This window comes from Symsagittifera roscoffensis, chromosome 3, assembly GCF_963678635.1.
Source record: "Symsagittifera roscoffensis chromosome 3, txSymRosc1.1, whole genome shotgun sequence".
NCBI lineage: Eukaryota > Metazoa > Xenacoelomorpha > Acoela > Convolutidae > Symsagittifera > Symsagittifera roscoffensis.
The window spans coordinates 46,318,045-46,332,502 of NC_087064.1; the positions used below are offsets into that span (position 1 = coordinate 46,318,045).

The 14,458-nt window shown below is 32.4% G+C and overlaps 1 protein-coding gene across 1 annotated transcript in view; it reads right to left on the reverse strand.

Moving 5' to 3' along the window:
* LOC134841466 (sorting nexin-2-like) overlaps window positions 1-14,458 on the reverse strand; it is a 45,359-nt gene that overhangs the window by 28,162 nt on the left and 2,739 nt on the right. The window contains exons 4-7 of the mRNA XM_063857474.1: window positions 12,783-12,837; window positions 12,306-12,649; window positions 11,987-12,103; window positions 11,815-11,908 (exon numbers count right to left, since the gene is read on the reverse strand). Coding sequence (XP_063713544.1) covers window positions 11,815-11,908; window positions 11,987-12,103; window positions 12,306-12,649; window positions 12,783-12,837 — 610 coding nt within the window. The remainder of the gene's footprint in view (window positions 1-11,814; window positions 11,909-11,986; window positions 12,104-12,305; window positions 12,650-12,782; window positions 12,838-14,458) is intronic.

Below are 14,458 nucleotides of genomic sequence, written 5' to 3' on the forward strand. Positions count from 1 at the left end.
TGTATCAAGTTACTTCACACACTGAATCGGTTCGCGAAAAAAATTAAATTTTTCTGAGCAAGCTTTTAGGACAAGAAAATTTCAAAGGACTCCACTTATTTCTTGGACCGAGTCAGTTCCCGAAACATTTAAGTTTTTCTAAGCAAGCATTTAAGCAAGCAGTTTCAGTTTTTCAAAGCAAGCTATTGAAGCTATGAAATTTTGAAATACTTCAAGTTATTTCAAAAACCAAATCAATTCGCGAAGTTTTTTTCGAAGCAAGCTAATCAAGCTATGAAACTTTGAAAAAATGCAGGTTATTTCGTGGACTAAAACGGTTCGCGAAAACTTTGAAGTTTTGCAAGGAAGCTTTAAATGCTTTGATATTTTGAATTATTACAAGTTATTTCATAGACTGAAACGGATCACGAAACGCTTTAAGTTTTTTGAGGTAAGCTAATCAAGCTATGAAACTTTGAAACTTCGACTCGTGAAAAAATTATTTTTCTAAGCAAGCTGTTAAAGCTACGAAACTTTGAATTATTTCAAGTCATTTCTTGGAACAAATCAGTTCGCGAAAAGTTTCAGTTTTTCTAAGCAAGCTTTTAAAGCTGAAACTTTGGATTATTTCAAACTATTTCATAGATTGAATAGGTGCTCGAGAAATTTAAATTTTTCTAAGCAAGACTTTTAAGCTATAAAAGGTTGAAATTTTTTAATATATTAAATGAAATATTGAAAAATGACAGATGATATATTTAAATGAAATATTGAATGAAAAATGTGATATTTAATGAAACAAAGCGGGTCACTAAAAACTTGTTCAAGCAAGTTATTCGAAACTTTGAAGTTACTCAAAACTTCGTTAACTGCGACACCTGTTCAGTCTGTGATTTAACCTCGAAATTTTTCAAAGTATTTCTGGGAAAGCTTATAGAGCTATGCAAATTTGAAAAATTTCTTTCATAATTCGAGAAAAACGCGAAAAGCTTAAAAGTTTTCTAGGCAAGCTAATCAAGCTAATAAAATCTGAATTCTTTCACGTTATTTCGTAGACCGAATCAATTTCTAAGCAAGGTTTAAAGCTATGAAACATTGAAAAATTGCAAGATAATTTATAGAGTGAATCAGTTCGCAAAAAGCTTCAAGTTTTTCGAAGCAAGCTAATCAAGCTATGGAACTTTGAAAAAATTCAGGTTATCTCGTGAACTAAGACGGTTCGCGAAAACTTTGAAGTTTTATAAGGAAGCTTTAAAAGCAATGAAATTTTGAATTATTACAAGTTATTTCATAGACTGAAACGGATCACGAAAAGCTTTAAGTTTTTTGAAGTAAGCTAATCAAGCTATGAAACTTTGAAACTTCGCTTCGTGAAAAAATTGTTTTTCTAAGTAAACTGTTAAAGCTACGAAACTTTAAATGTTTCAAGTTATTTCTTGGAACGAATCAGTTCGCGAAAAATTCAGTTTTTCTAAGCAAGCTTTTAAAGCTGAAACTTTGTATTATTTCAAACTATTTCATAGATTGAATCGACGCTCGAGAAATTTAAGTTTTTCTAAGCGAGAATTTTAAGCTATGAAACGTTGAAATTGTATCAAGTTACTTCACACACTGAATCGGTTCGCGAAAAAAATTAAATTTTTCTGAGCAAGCTTTTAGGACAAGAAAATTTCAAAGGACTCCACTTATTTCTTGGACCGAGTCAGTTCCCGAAACATTTAAGTTTTTCTAAGCAAGCAGTTTCAGTTTTTCAAAGCAAGCTATTGAAGCTATGAAATTTTGAAATACTTCAAGTTATTTCAAAAACCACATCAATTCGCGAAATTTTTTTCGAAGCAAGCTAATCAAGCTATGAAACTTTGAAAAAATGCAGGTTATTTCGTGGACTAAAACGGTTCGCGAAAACTTTGAAGTTTTGCAAGGAAGCTTTAAATGCTTTGATATTTTGAATTATTACAAGTTATTTCATAGACTGAAAGGGATCACGAAAAGCTTTAAGTTTTTTGAGGTAAGCTAATCAAGCTATGAAACTTCGCTTCGTGAAAAAACTGTTTTTCTAAGCAACCTATTGAAGCTATGATCCTTTGAAAAAAAAAACGAGATATTGAATGAAACAAAGCGGATCACTTAAAACATGTTCAAGCAAGTTATTCGGAACTTTGAAGCTATTCAAAACTTTGTTAACTGCGACACTTAAATTTTTTGCCACCTGTTCAGTCTATAATTTAACCCGGCAATTTTTCAAAGTGTTTCTGGGAAAGCTTATAGAGCTATGCAAATTTGAAAAATTTCTTCCATGATTCGAGCAATACGCGAAAAGCTTAAAAGTTTTCAAAGCAAGCTAATCAAGCTAATAAAATCTGAATTCTTTCACGTTATTTCGTAGACCGAATCAATTTCTAAGCAAGGTTTAAAGCTATGAAACATTGAAAAATTGCAAGATAATTCATGGAGTGAATCAGTTCGCAAAAAGCTTCAAGTTTTTCGAAGCAAGCTAATCAAGCTATGAAACTTTGAAAAAATGCAGGTTATTTCGTGAACTAAGACGGTTCGCGAAAACTTTGAAGTTTTACAAGGAAGCTTTAAAAGCAATGAAATTTTGAATTATTACAAGTTATTTCATAGACTGAAACGGATCACGAAACGCTTTAAGTTTTTTGAGGTAAGCTAATCAAGCTATGAAACTTTGAAACATCGATTCGTGAAAAAATTATTTTTCTAAGCAAGCTGTTAAAGCTACGAAACTTTGAAATATTTCAAGTCATTTCTTGGAACGAATCAGTTCGCGAAAAGTTTCAGTTTTTCTAAGCAAGCTTTTAAAGCTGAAACTTTGGATTACAAGGAAGCTTTAAAAGCAATGAAATTTTGAATTATTACAAGTTATTTCATAGACTGAAACGGATCACGAAAAGCTTTAAGTTTTTTGAGGTAAGCTAATCAAGCTATGAAACTTTGAAAAAATGCAGGTTATTTCGTGAACTAAGACGGTTCGCGAAAACTTTGAAGTTTTAAAGGAAGCTTTAAAAGCAATGAAATTTTGAATTATTACAAGTTATTTCATAGACTGAAACGGATCACGAAAAGCTTTAAGTTTTTTGAGGTAAGCTAATCAAGCTATGAAACTTTGAAACTTCGCTTCGTGAAAAAATTGTTTTTCTAAGCAAGCTGTTAAAGCTACGAAACTTTGAAATATTTCAAGTCATTTCTTGGAACGAATCAGTTCGCGAAAAGTTTCAGTTTTTCTAAGCAAGCTTTTAAAGCTGAAACTTTGGATTATTTCAAACTATTTCATAGATTGAATAGGTGCTCGAGAAATTTAAGTTTTTCTAAGCAAGAATTTTAAGCTAAGAAACGTTGAAATTTTATCAAGTTACTTCACACACTGAATCGGTTCGCGAAAAAAATTAAATTTTTCTGAGCAAGCTTTTAGGACAAGAAAATTTCAAAGGACTCCACTTATTTCTTGGACCGAGTCCGTTCCCCAAAACACTTAAGTTTTTCTAAGCAAGCTAATCAAGCTTTGAAACTTTGAAAAAATGCAGGATATTTCGTGAACTAAGACGGTTCGCGAAAACTTTGAAGTTTTACAAGGAAGCTTTAAAAGCAATGAAATTTTGAATTATTACAAGTTATTTCATAGACTGAAACGGATCACGAAAAGCTTTAAGTTTTTTGAGGTAAGCTAATCAAGCTATGAAACTTTGAAAAAATCCAGGTTATTTCGTGAACTAAGACGGTTCGCGAAAACTTTGAAGTTTTAAAGGAAGCTTTAAAAGCAATGAAATTTTGAATTATTACAAGTTATTTCATAGACTGAAACGGATCACGAAAAGCTTTAAGTTTTTTGAGGTAAGCTAATCAAGCTATGAAACTTTGAAACTTCGCTTCGTGAAAAAATTGTTTTTCTAAGCAAGCTGTTAAAGCTGAAACTTTGTATTATTTCAAACTATTTCATAGATTGAATCGACGCTCGAGACATTTAAGTTTTTCTAAGCGAGAATTTTAAGCTATGAAACGTTGAAATTGTATCAAGTTACTTCACACACTGAATCGGTTCGCGAAAAAAATTAAATTTTTCTGAGCAAGCTTTTAGGACAAGAAAATTTCAAAGGACTCCACTTATTTCTTGGACCGAGTCAGTTCCCGAAACATTTAAGTTTTTCTAAGCAAGCAGTTTCAGTTTTTCAAAGCAAGCTATTGAAGCTATGAAATTTTGAAATACTTCAAGTTATTTCAAAAACCACATCAATTCGCGAAATTTTTTTCGAAGCAAGCTAATCAAGCTATGAAACTTTGAAAAAATGCAGGTTATTTCGTGGACTAAAACGGTTCGCGAAAACTTTGAAGTTTTGCAAGGAAGCTTTAAATGCTTTGATATTTTGAATTATTACAAGTTATTTCATAGACTGAAAGGGATCACGAAAAGCTTTAAGTTTTTTGAGGTAAGCTAATCAAGCTATGAAACTTCGCTTCGTGAAAAAACTGTTTTTCTAAGCAACCTATTGAAGCTATGATCCTTTGAAAAAAAAAACGAGATATTGAATGAAACAAAGCGGATCACTTAAAACATGTTCAAGCAAGTTATTCGGAACTTTGAAGCTATTCAAAACTTTGTTAACTGCGACACTTAAATTTTTTGCCACCTGTTCAGTCTATAATTTAACCCGGCAATTTTTCAAAGTGTTTCTGGGAAAGCTTATAGAGCTATGCAAATTTGAAAAATTTCTTCCATGATTCGAGCAATACGCGAAAAGCTTAAAAGTTTTCAAAGCAAGCTAATCAAGCTAATAAAATCTGAATTCTTTCACGTTATTTCGTAGACCGAATCAATTTCTAAGCAAGGTTTAAAGCTATGAAACATTGAAAAATTGCAAGATAATTCATGGAGTGAATCAGTTCGCAAAAAGCTTCAAGTTTTTCGAAGCAAGCTAATCAAGCTATGAAACTTTGAAAAAATGCAGGTTATTTCGTGAACTAAGACGGTTCGCGAAAACTTTGAAGTTTTACAAGGAAGCTTTAAAAGCAATGAAATTTTGAATTATTACAAGTTATTTCATAGACTGAAACGGATCACGAAACGCTTTAAGTTTTTTGAGGTAAGCTAATCAAGCTATGAAACTTTGAAACATCGATTCGTGAAAAAATTATTTTTCTAAGCAAGCTGTTAAAGCTACGAAACTTTGAAATATTTCAAGTCATTTCTTGGAACGAATCAGTTCGCGAAAAGTTTCAGTTTTTCTAAGCAAGCTTTTAAAGCTGAAACTTTGGATTACAAGGAAGCTTTAAAAGCAATGAAATTTTGAATTATTACAAGTTATTTCATAGACTGAAACGGATCACGAAAAGCTTTAAGTTTTTTGAGGTAAGCTAATCAAGCTATGAAACTTTGAAAAAATGCAGGTTATTTCGTGAACTAAGACGGTTCGCGAAAACTTTGAAGTTTTAAAGGAAGCTTTAAAAGCAATGAAATTTTGAATTATTACAAGTTATTTCATAGACTGAAACGGATCACGAAAAGCTTTAAGTTTTTTGAGGTAAGCTAATCAAGCTATGAAACTTTGAAACTTCGCTTCGTGAAAAAATTGTTTTTCTAAGCAAGCTGTTAAAGCTACGAAACTTTGAAATATTTCAAGTCATTTCTTGGAACGAATCAGTTCGCGAAAAGTTTCAGTTTTTCTAAGCAAGCTTTTAAAGCTGAAACTTTGGATTATTTCAAACTATTTCATAGATTGAATAGGTGCTCGAGAAATTTAAGTTTTTCTAAGCAAGAATTTTAAGCTAAGAAACGTTGAAATTTTATCAAGTTACTTCACACACTGAATCGGTTCGCGAAAAAAATTAAATTTTTCTGAGCAAGCTTTTAGGACAAGAAAATTTCAAAGGACTCCACTTATTTCTTGGACCGAGTCCGTTCCCCAAAACACTTAAGTTTTTCTAAGCAAGCTAATCAAGCTTTGAAACTTTGAAAAAATGCAGGATATTTCGTGAACTAAGACGGTTCGCGAAAACTTTGAAGTTTTACAAGGAAGCTTTAAAAGCAATGAAATTTTGAATTATTACAAGTTATTTCATAGACTGAAACGGATCACGAAAAGCTTTAAGTTTTTTGAGGTAAGCTAATCAAGCTATGAAACTTTGAAAAAATCCAGGTTATTTCGTGAACTAAGACGGTTCGCGAAAACTTTGAAGTTTTAAAGGAAGCTTTAAAAGCAATGAAATTTTGAATTATTACAAGTTATTTCATAGACTGAAACGGATCACGAAAAGCTTTAAGTTTTTTGAGGTAAGCTAATCAAGCTATGAAACTTTGAAACTTCGCTTCGTGAAAAAATTGTTTTTCTAAGCAAGCTGTTAAAGCTACGAAACTTTGAAATATTTCAAGTCATTTCTTGGAACGAATCAGTTCGCGAAAAGTTTCAGTTTTTCTAAGCAAGCTTTTAAAGCTGAAACTTTGGATTATTTCAAACTATTTCATAGATTGAATAGGTGCTCGAGAAATTTAAGTTTTTATAAGCAAGAATTTTAAGCTAAGAAACGTTGAAATTTTATCAAGTTACTTCACACACTGAATCGGTTCGCGAAAAAAATTAAATTTTTCTGAGCAAGCTTTTAGGACAAGAAAATTTCAAAGGACTCCACTTATTTCTTGGACCGAGTCCGTTCCCCAAAACACTTAAGTTTTTCTAAGCAAGCATTTAAGCAAGCAGTTTCAGTTTTTCAAAGCAAGCTATTGAAGCTATGAAATTTTGAAATACTTCAAGTTATTTCAAAAACCAAATCAATTCGCGAAATTTTTTTCGAAGCAAGCTAATCAAGCTATGAAACTTTGAAAAAATGCAGGTTATTTCGTGGACTAAAACGGTTCGCGAAAACTTTGAAGTTTTGCAAGGAAGCTTTAAATGCTTTGATATTTTGAATTATTACAAGTTATTTCATAGACTGAAACGGATCACGAAAAGCTTTAAAATTTTTGAAGTAAGCTAATCAAGCTTCGTGAAAAAATTGTTTTTCTAATCAAGCTGTTAAAGCTGCGAAACTTTGAAAAATTTTAAGTCATTTGTTGGAACGAATCAGTTCGCGAAAAGTTTCAGTTTTTCTAAGCAAGCTTTTAAAGCTGAAATTTTGGATTATTTCAAACTATTTCATAGATTGAATCGGTGAGCAAAAAACTTAAGTTTTTCTAAGCAAGACTTTTAAGCTATGAAACGTGGAATTTTTTTCAAGTTACTTCATACACTGAATCGGTTCGCCAAAAATTTAAATTTTTCTAAGCAAGCTTTTTAGACTAAAAATTTTGAAAAGACTCCAGTTATTTCTTGGACCAAATCAGTTTGCGAAAAGTTTCAGCTTTCCTAAGCATGCTTTTACAGCTATGAACGTTTGGATTATTTCAAACTATTTCATAGATTGAATCGGTGCGCAAAAAATTTAAGTTTTTCTAAGCAAGACTTTTAAGCTATGAAACGTTGAAATTTTATAAAGTTACTTCATACACTGAATCGATTCGCAAAAAATTAAAATTTTTCTAAGCAAGCTTTTCAGACTTAAAATTTTGAGAAGACTCCAGTTATTTCTTGGACCAAATAGCATGCTTTTAAAGCTATGATCCTTTGAAAAAAAATGAGAGATATTGAATGAAACAAAGCGGATCACTTAAAACATGTTCAAGCAAGTTATTCGAAACTTTGAAGCTATTCAAAACTTTGTTAACTGCGACACTTAAACTTTTTGCCACCTGTTCAGTCTATAATTTAACCCGGAAATTTTTCAAAGTGTTTCTGGGAAAGCTTATAGAGCTATGCAAATTTGAAAAATTTTTTCCATGATTCGAGCAATACGCGAAAAGCTTAAAAGTTTTCAAAGCAAGCTAATCAAGCTATTAAAATCTGAATTCTTTCACGTTATTTCGTAGACCGAATCAATTTCTAAGCAAGGTTTAAAGCTATGAAACATTGAAAAATTGCAAGATAATTCATAGAGTGAATCAGTTCGCAAAAAGCTTCAAGTTTTTCGAAGCAAGCTAATCAAGCTATGAAACTTTGAAAAAATGCAGGTTATTTCGTGAACAAAGACGGTTCGCGACAACTTTGAAGTTTTACAAGGAAGCTTTAAAAGCAAGGAAATTTTGAATTATTACAAGTTATTTCATAGACTGAAACGGATCACGAAAAGCTTTAAGTTTTTTGAGGTAAGCTAATCAAGCTAAGAAACTTTGAAACTTCGCTTCGTGAAAAAATTAGTTTTCTAAGCAAGCTGTTAAAGCTACGAAACTTTGAAATATTTCAAGTCATTTCTTGGAACGAATCAGTTCGCGAAAAATTTCAGTTTTTCTAAGCAAGCTTTTAAAGCTGAAACTTTGGATTATTTCAAACAATTTCATAGATTGAATCGGTGCTCGTGAAATTTGAAATTTTCTAAGCAAGAGTTTTAAGCTATGAAACGTTGAAATTTTATCAAGTTACTTCACACACTGAATCGGTTCGCGAAAAATCTAATTTTTTCTGAGCAAGCTATTAGGACAAGAAAATTTCAAATGACTCCACTTATTTCTTGGACCGAATCCATTCCCGAAACATTTAAGTTTCTCTAAGCAAGCATTTAAGCAAGCAGTTTCAGTTTTTCAAAGCAAGCTATTGAAACTGAAATTTTGAAATACTTCAAGTTATTTCAAAAATCGAATCAATTCGCGAAATTTTTTTTCGAAGCAAGCTAATCACGCTATGAAACTTTGAAAAAATGCAGGTTATTTCGTGGACTAAGACGGTTCGCGAAAACTTTGAAGTTTTACAAGGAAGCTTTAAAAGCTTTGAAATTTTGAATTATTAAAAGTTATTTCATAGACTGAAACGGATCACGAAAAGCTTTAGGTTTTTTGAGGTAAGCTAATCAAGCTATGAAACTTTGAAACTTCGCTTCGTGAAAAAATTATTTTTCTAAGCAAGCTGTTAAAGCTACGAAACTTTGAAATATTTTAAGTCATTTCTTGGAACGAATCAGTTCGCGAAAAGTTTCAGTTTTTCCAAGCAAGCTTTTAAAGCTATGAACTTTTGGATTATTTCAAACTATTTCATAGATTGAACCGGTGCGCAGTAAACTTAAGTTTTTCTGAGCAAGACTTTTAAGCTATGAAACGTGGAAATTTTATCAAGTTACTTCATACACTGAATCGATTCGCAAAAAATTTAAATTTTTCTAAGCAAGCTTTTCAGACTTAAAATTTTGAGAAGACTCCAGTTATTTCTTGGACCAAATAGAATGCTTTTAAAGCTATGATCCTTTGAAAAAAAAACGAGATATTGAATGAAACAACGCGGATCACTTAAAACATGTTCAAGCAAGTTATTCGAAACTTTGAAGCTATTCAAAGCTTTGTTAACTGCGACACTTAAACTTTTTGTCACCTGTTCAGTCTATAATTCAACCCGGAAACTTTTCAAAGTGTTTCTGGGAAAGCTTATGGAGCTATGCAAATTTGAAAAATTTCTTCCATGATTCGAGCAATATGCGAAAAGCTTAAAAGTTTTCAAAGCAAGCTAATCAAGCTAATAAAATCTGAATTTGTTCGTGTTATTTCAAGTTATTTCAAAAATCGAATCAATTCGCGAAATTTTTTTTCGAAGCAAGCTAATCACGCTATGAAACTTTGAAAAAATGCAGGTTATTTCGTGGACTAAGACGGTTCGCGAAAACTTTGAAGTTTTACAAGGAAGCTTTAAAAGCTTTGAAATTTTGAATTATTAAAAGTTATTTCATAGACTGAAACGGATCACGAAAAGCTTTAGGTTTTTTGAGGTAAGCTAATCAAGCTATGAAACTTCGCTTCGTGAAAAAATTATTTTTCTAAGCAAGCTGTTAAAGCTACGAAACTTTGAAATATTTTAAGTCATTTCTTGGAACGAATCAGTTCGCGAAAAGTTTCAGTTTTTCCAAGCAAGCTTTTAAAGCTATGAACTTTTGGATTATTTCAAACTATTTCATAGATTGAACCGGTGCGCAGTAAACTTAAGTTTTTCTGAGCAAGACTTTTAAGCTATGAAACGTGGAAATTTTTTCAAGTTACTTCATACACTGAATCGATTCGCAAAAAATTTAAATTTTTCTAAGCAAGATTTTCAGACTTAAAATTTTGAGAAGACTCCAGTTATTTCTTGGACCAAATAGAATGCTTTTAAAGCTATGATCCTTTGAAAAAAAAACGAGATATTGAATGAAACAACGCGGATCACTTAAAACATGTTCAAGCAAGTTATTCGAAACTTTGAAGCTATTCAAAGCTTTGTTAACTGCGACACTTAAACTTTTTGTCACCTGTTCAGTCTATAATTTAACCCGGAAACTTTTCAAAGTGTTTCTGGGAAAGCTTATGGAGCTATGCAAATTTGAAAAATTTCTTCCATGATTCGAGCAATATGCGAAAAGCTTAAAAGTTTTCAAAGCAAGCTAATCAAGCTAATAAAATCTGAATTTGTTCGTGTTATTTCATAGACTGAAACGGATCACGAAAAGCTTTAAGTTTTCTGAAGTAAGCTAATCAAGCTATGAAACTTCGCTTCGTGAAAAAAATGTTTTTTTAAGCAAGCTGTTAAAGCTACGAAACTTTAAATATTTCAAGTTATTTCTTGGAACAAATCAGTTCGCGAAAACTTCAGTTTTTCTAAGCAACCTTTTAAAGCTGAAACTTTGGATTATTTCAAACTATTTCATAGATTGAATCGGTTCGCGAGAAATTTAAGTTTTTTTAAGCAAGAATTTTAAGCTATGAAACGTTGAAATTTTATCAAGTTACTTCACACACTGAATCGGTTCGCAAAAATTTTAATTGTTTCTGAGCAAGCTTTTAAGACTAGAAATTTTGAGAGGACTACTTATTTCTTGGACCGAATCCGTTCCCGAAAAGTTTAAGTTTTTCTAAGCAAATATTTAAGCAAGCAATTTCAGTTTTTCTAAGCAAGCATTTAATGCTAAGGAACTTTGAATTATTTCAAGTTTTTCCAAGTACTGAATCGGTTCGCAAAAGCTTAAGTTTTTGGAAGCAAGCTAATCAAGCTATGAGACTCCGAAATATTTCAAGTTCTTTCATAGACTGCATCGGTTCGCAAAAAGTTTAGGTTTTTTAAGAAAGCTAGTCAAGCCATGAACCTCTGAAATATTTCCATTTATTTCATAGAACGAATCGGTTCGCAACAAATTTCTTTCTCAGCATAGAGGTTGCTGTTTTCACATCATTCGTTCCAGACTGAAATTTTGACAATCCCAGTTCCAGACAGTTGGACAAAAATTAGGCAGGTACTGTCTAGCCTTGAAGTTGGATCGAGTTCATCTTCCTCTGATGGTTGGTCTGAATGGTTCTTAAACGTTACGCTTGATAGCCTTTTAAACATTGTCTTCTAATAATTCTTAAGCATTGTGTTCAGTTAAACATTGCGTCCATAGCACATTCCGACTAAGATTTATGGTTGGCAATTTTTTGATAAATGTAACTGAATCTGAAGCTGGGAAATCTGAAATTGAAATCGACTTTCTAAACTTGAATTCGATCACTTTCTCTGAGACCTTAACACTTTTGCTTTTCGATAAGTTAAGTTTACCTTCTGTTCAACAAATGAAATGAACTTAATTTAACAGAAAATCAAAAGCCAAACCGCAAAAAAATCAATATTTAGCATGAAAAAAGAAACAAAAAACCATGACCTATATAAGAGTACTCACTAATTTCATTACTTTAAAAACGAACTTTGCGATGGCTCTGTTTTTTCTGTCTTGTTTCTTGCATTAACTGCATTGATAAAAACAATCAGATATTGGCTTAAGCTAATGCAATGGTACATAGCATACGTTGTCGGGTCTGCACGAGTCCCTCGATGTTCACAGCCAACTTGTTCAGTTGGTTCTCCAGGTTCTCCACATGCACCAGTTTCATCTCAAACCACTAAACACATAAATAAAAATACAGAAAAACGTGGGTTACTACGATATGAGCTAATCGTAAGCTAATTTCGGGATTTACCTGGTCCGGGTCATTTGGAATCTTTGTGGGTTTAGCGGTGGCTGTTTCTACTACTGAGCTGAATCTTTTCATCAGGCTTTTACCACTCAACGCTGATGTGTGCGATGCTTTAGGCAGCTAAATCGAAGAAAGATCAGTAACTTATTTCAGAGAAAACCATTTTTTGAAGAAAAAAAAATAAAATAAAACAGGGCTCCTTAACAGCCGCTTCTGCAAGTTTGTGTCATATCTCATCAGGAGTAGTTTGTGAAGTCGTTATGTTTTACGAGTTTCATCTCTTCACTAATATTTGATGAAAAATACTAGCAAAATCTACTACCTCTTCTCGCTCTAGGAAATCTCTCATATCTGGGTCGTTCCTCAAATTCGGATGGTCAAGGCATCTGTTTATAAATCTCTCCAGAGCAGCCATTCTTCTTTGGATGAACTCTGAGCCCGATGACGACTCCTCTTTTCCCATTTTAACTTTAGTCATTCCACTCATGTTCTTTTCTGGGGGAGGGGGCACTATCCTTCCGTAACTAATGTGTTTGGCTACCAGTTTCTCGTGCAGTCCCAGGAAGTCGCTGAATCTGCGGAAAACTGAGAATTGACTGGATTTGAAGTAGGTCAAGTTAGTACGTGTGGATACTTTGAAACGCATGTAGGCATTCACACCATCACCTGAAAATATTCGCATATGGAGATGGCTCAATTTCATCAACAATCGGTTGTAGATCAAATCGAATCAAGATCGTAGAAGGTTTCACTGTAAATATTTTTTGACTTTCAAAGGAATGTTGAAGCAACAACTCACCGACTTTCATGGAATCACTGATCGAAACGATGATAAAAGTCCCGTCTCCTGCATTCTAAAAATTAGAGTTCAATTAACAATTACTGCTGTAATATGATAAAAAAATATATTTTACTATTTTAGCTCAATTTAAATGATTAACAGGCTGGAACATCTCATCATCTCCCAACTTATCTCTCCGTTCAATTTTTGTTCGATGACTTGATGTGCGCAACAAAAATTGAGGCTATTCAAGCTGGCTAACCAAGGATTGAAACTTAGAAACATATTTCTTTTGATCGATTGAACCTATGCGCAACCAGTTAGTTTCAAAAGCAAGCTCTTCGAAGGCTCTTTTAATTAGTTTGGATAGCTTGCAGCATTTCGTGAAACTTATTAAAAATTTTAAAAACAGGTATGTCAAATGATGCATTGTTGAAAAGCTTAAATTTTTTCTTGTAGAAATGATTCGCAAAAAGTTAAAACAATGCAAGCAAACAACAAAGGATAAAATTTGAAATATTTCAAGTTGTTTTGACACTTCAAGCAGATTGAAAACGAAGAAGTATTGCAAGCAAACTTTTGAAACTATTCAGCTAGAAAACTTGTCAAGTTGTTTTTGATAACATCAGTAGTTGAGCGAATCAACCTTTTATAATGAACGAATGGCCAAAAAACGGGTGCCATTTTTTAGCCGTCATAATGTGCAATCTTAACCTGTAACATCGAAAAAATGAATGAGGATTTAGCAAAGGTGTCGAAATGGTTAAATGCAAATAAACTCAGTTCAAATATGCTCAGAACAGGGGGCTTAACCTGAACCATCGAAAAATTGAATGAGGATTTAGCAAAGGTGTCGACGTGGTTAAATTTCAAAAAAACCGCATAAAATACTGTTTTAAACAAAAGCGCTTCTAATTTAAACCCTGAACAGTCTTCATGCAAATATCTCGGTATAACTCTAGATTCTAGGCTCACTTTCAGTAAGCACATTGAAACTGTGCATATTCAACTGCGTGAGCAATGCGGAATCATATCTAAAATCAGGCATTATGCCCCCAGGAGTGTTTTATTACAAAACTACGACTCAAATAATTAATCTATTATCCAATACGGTGTTTTAATATTTATAGTTGTACTTGCTAGAATTCACTTCTACACATTCTGAAAACGCAGAAAAAATCATTCGAAATATTTTTTGAGAAATCGAGACTCATTTAGCATCCTCTTTGAACGTGCCATTATTTTAACTGTCCACGAGCTGTATATATACGAATTGTTGAAAATCTTATTGCGATCGCTAGCAAGTATGCATACAAGCAATTTCTTAAATAATATATTCGAAAACAATACATATATTCGAAATATCAGAACATCTAAAAAAAGGTCTGTTGAAAATGCCCTTTGCTCGAACTACGGTGCAGAAATTTTCAATTGAGTATCGGGGATCTAAACTGTTGAATTTGTTGCAAGAAAATAATTTAGTACCAATAGATATCCAACTTTTAAGTGAAATCCAGCTTTTAAAAGTGGTTAATGATATCAGAAACCTTTTTATGTTTCTTTTTAATATATCTGGTAATTATAAAATATCTGAGTTCATATTTGGTTGACACACTCATCAATAAAATTAAGTGAACTGAACACACCTTGTAAATCTATTACCTTTCTTGGTTTCGTGATTCAGTTTTGCTTTT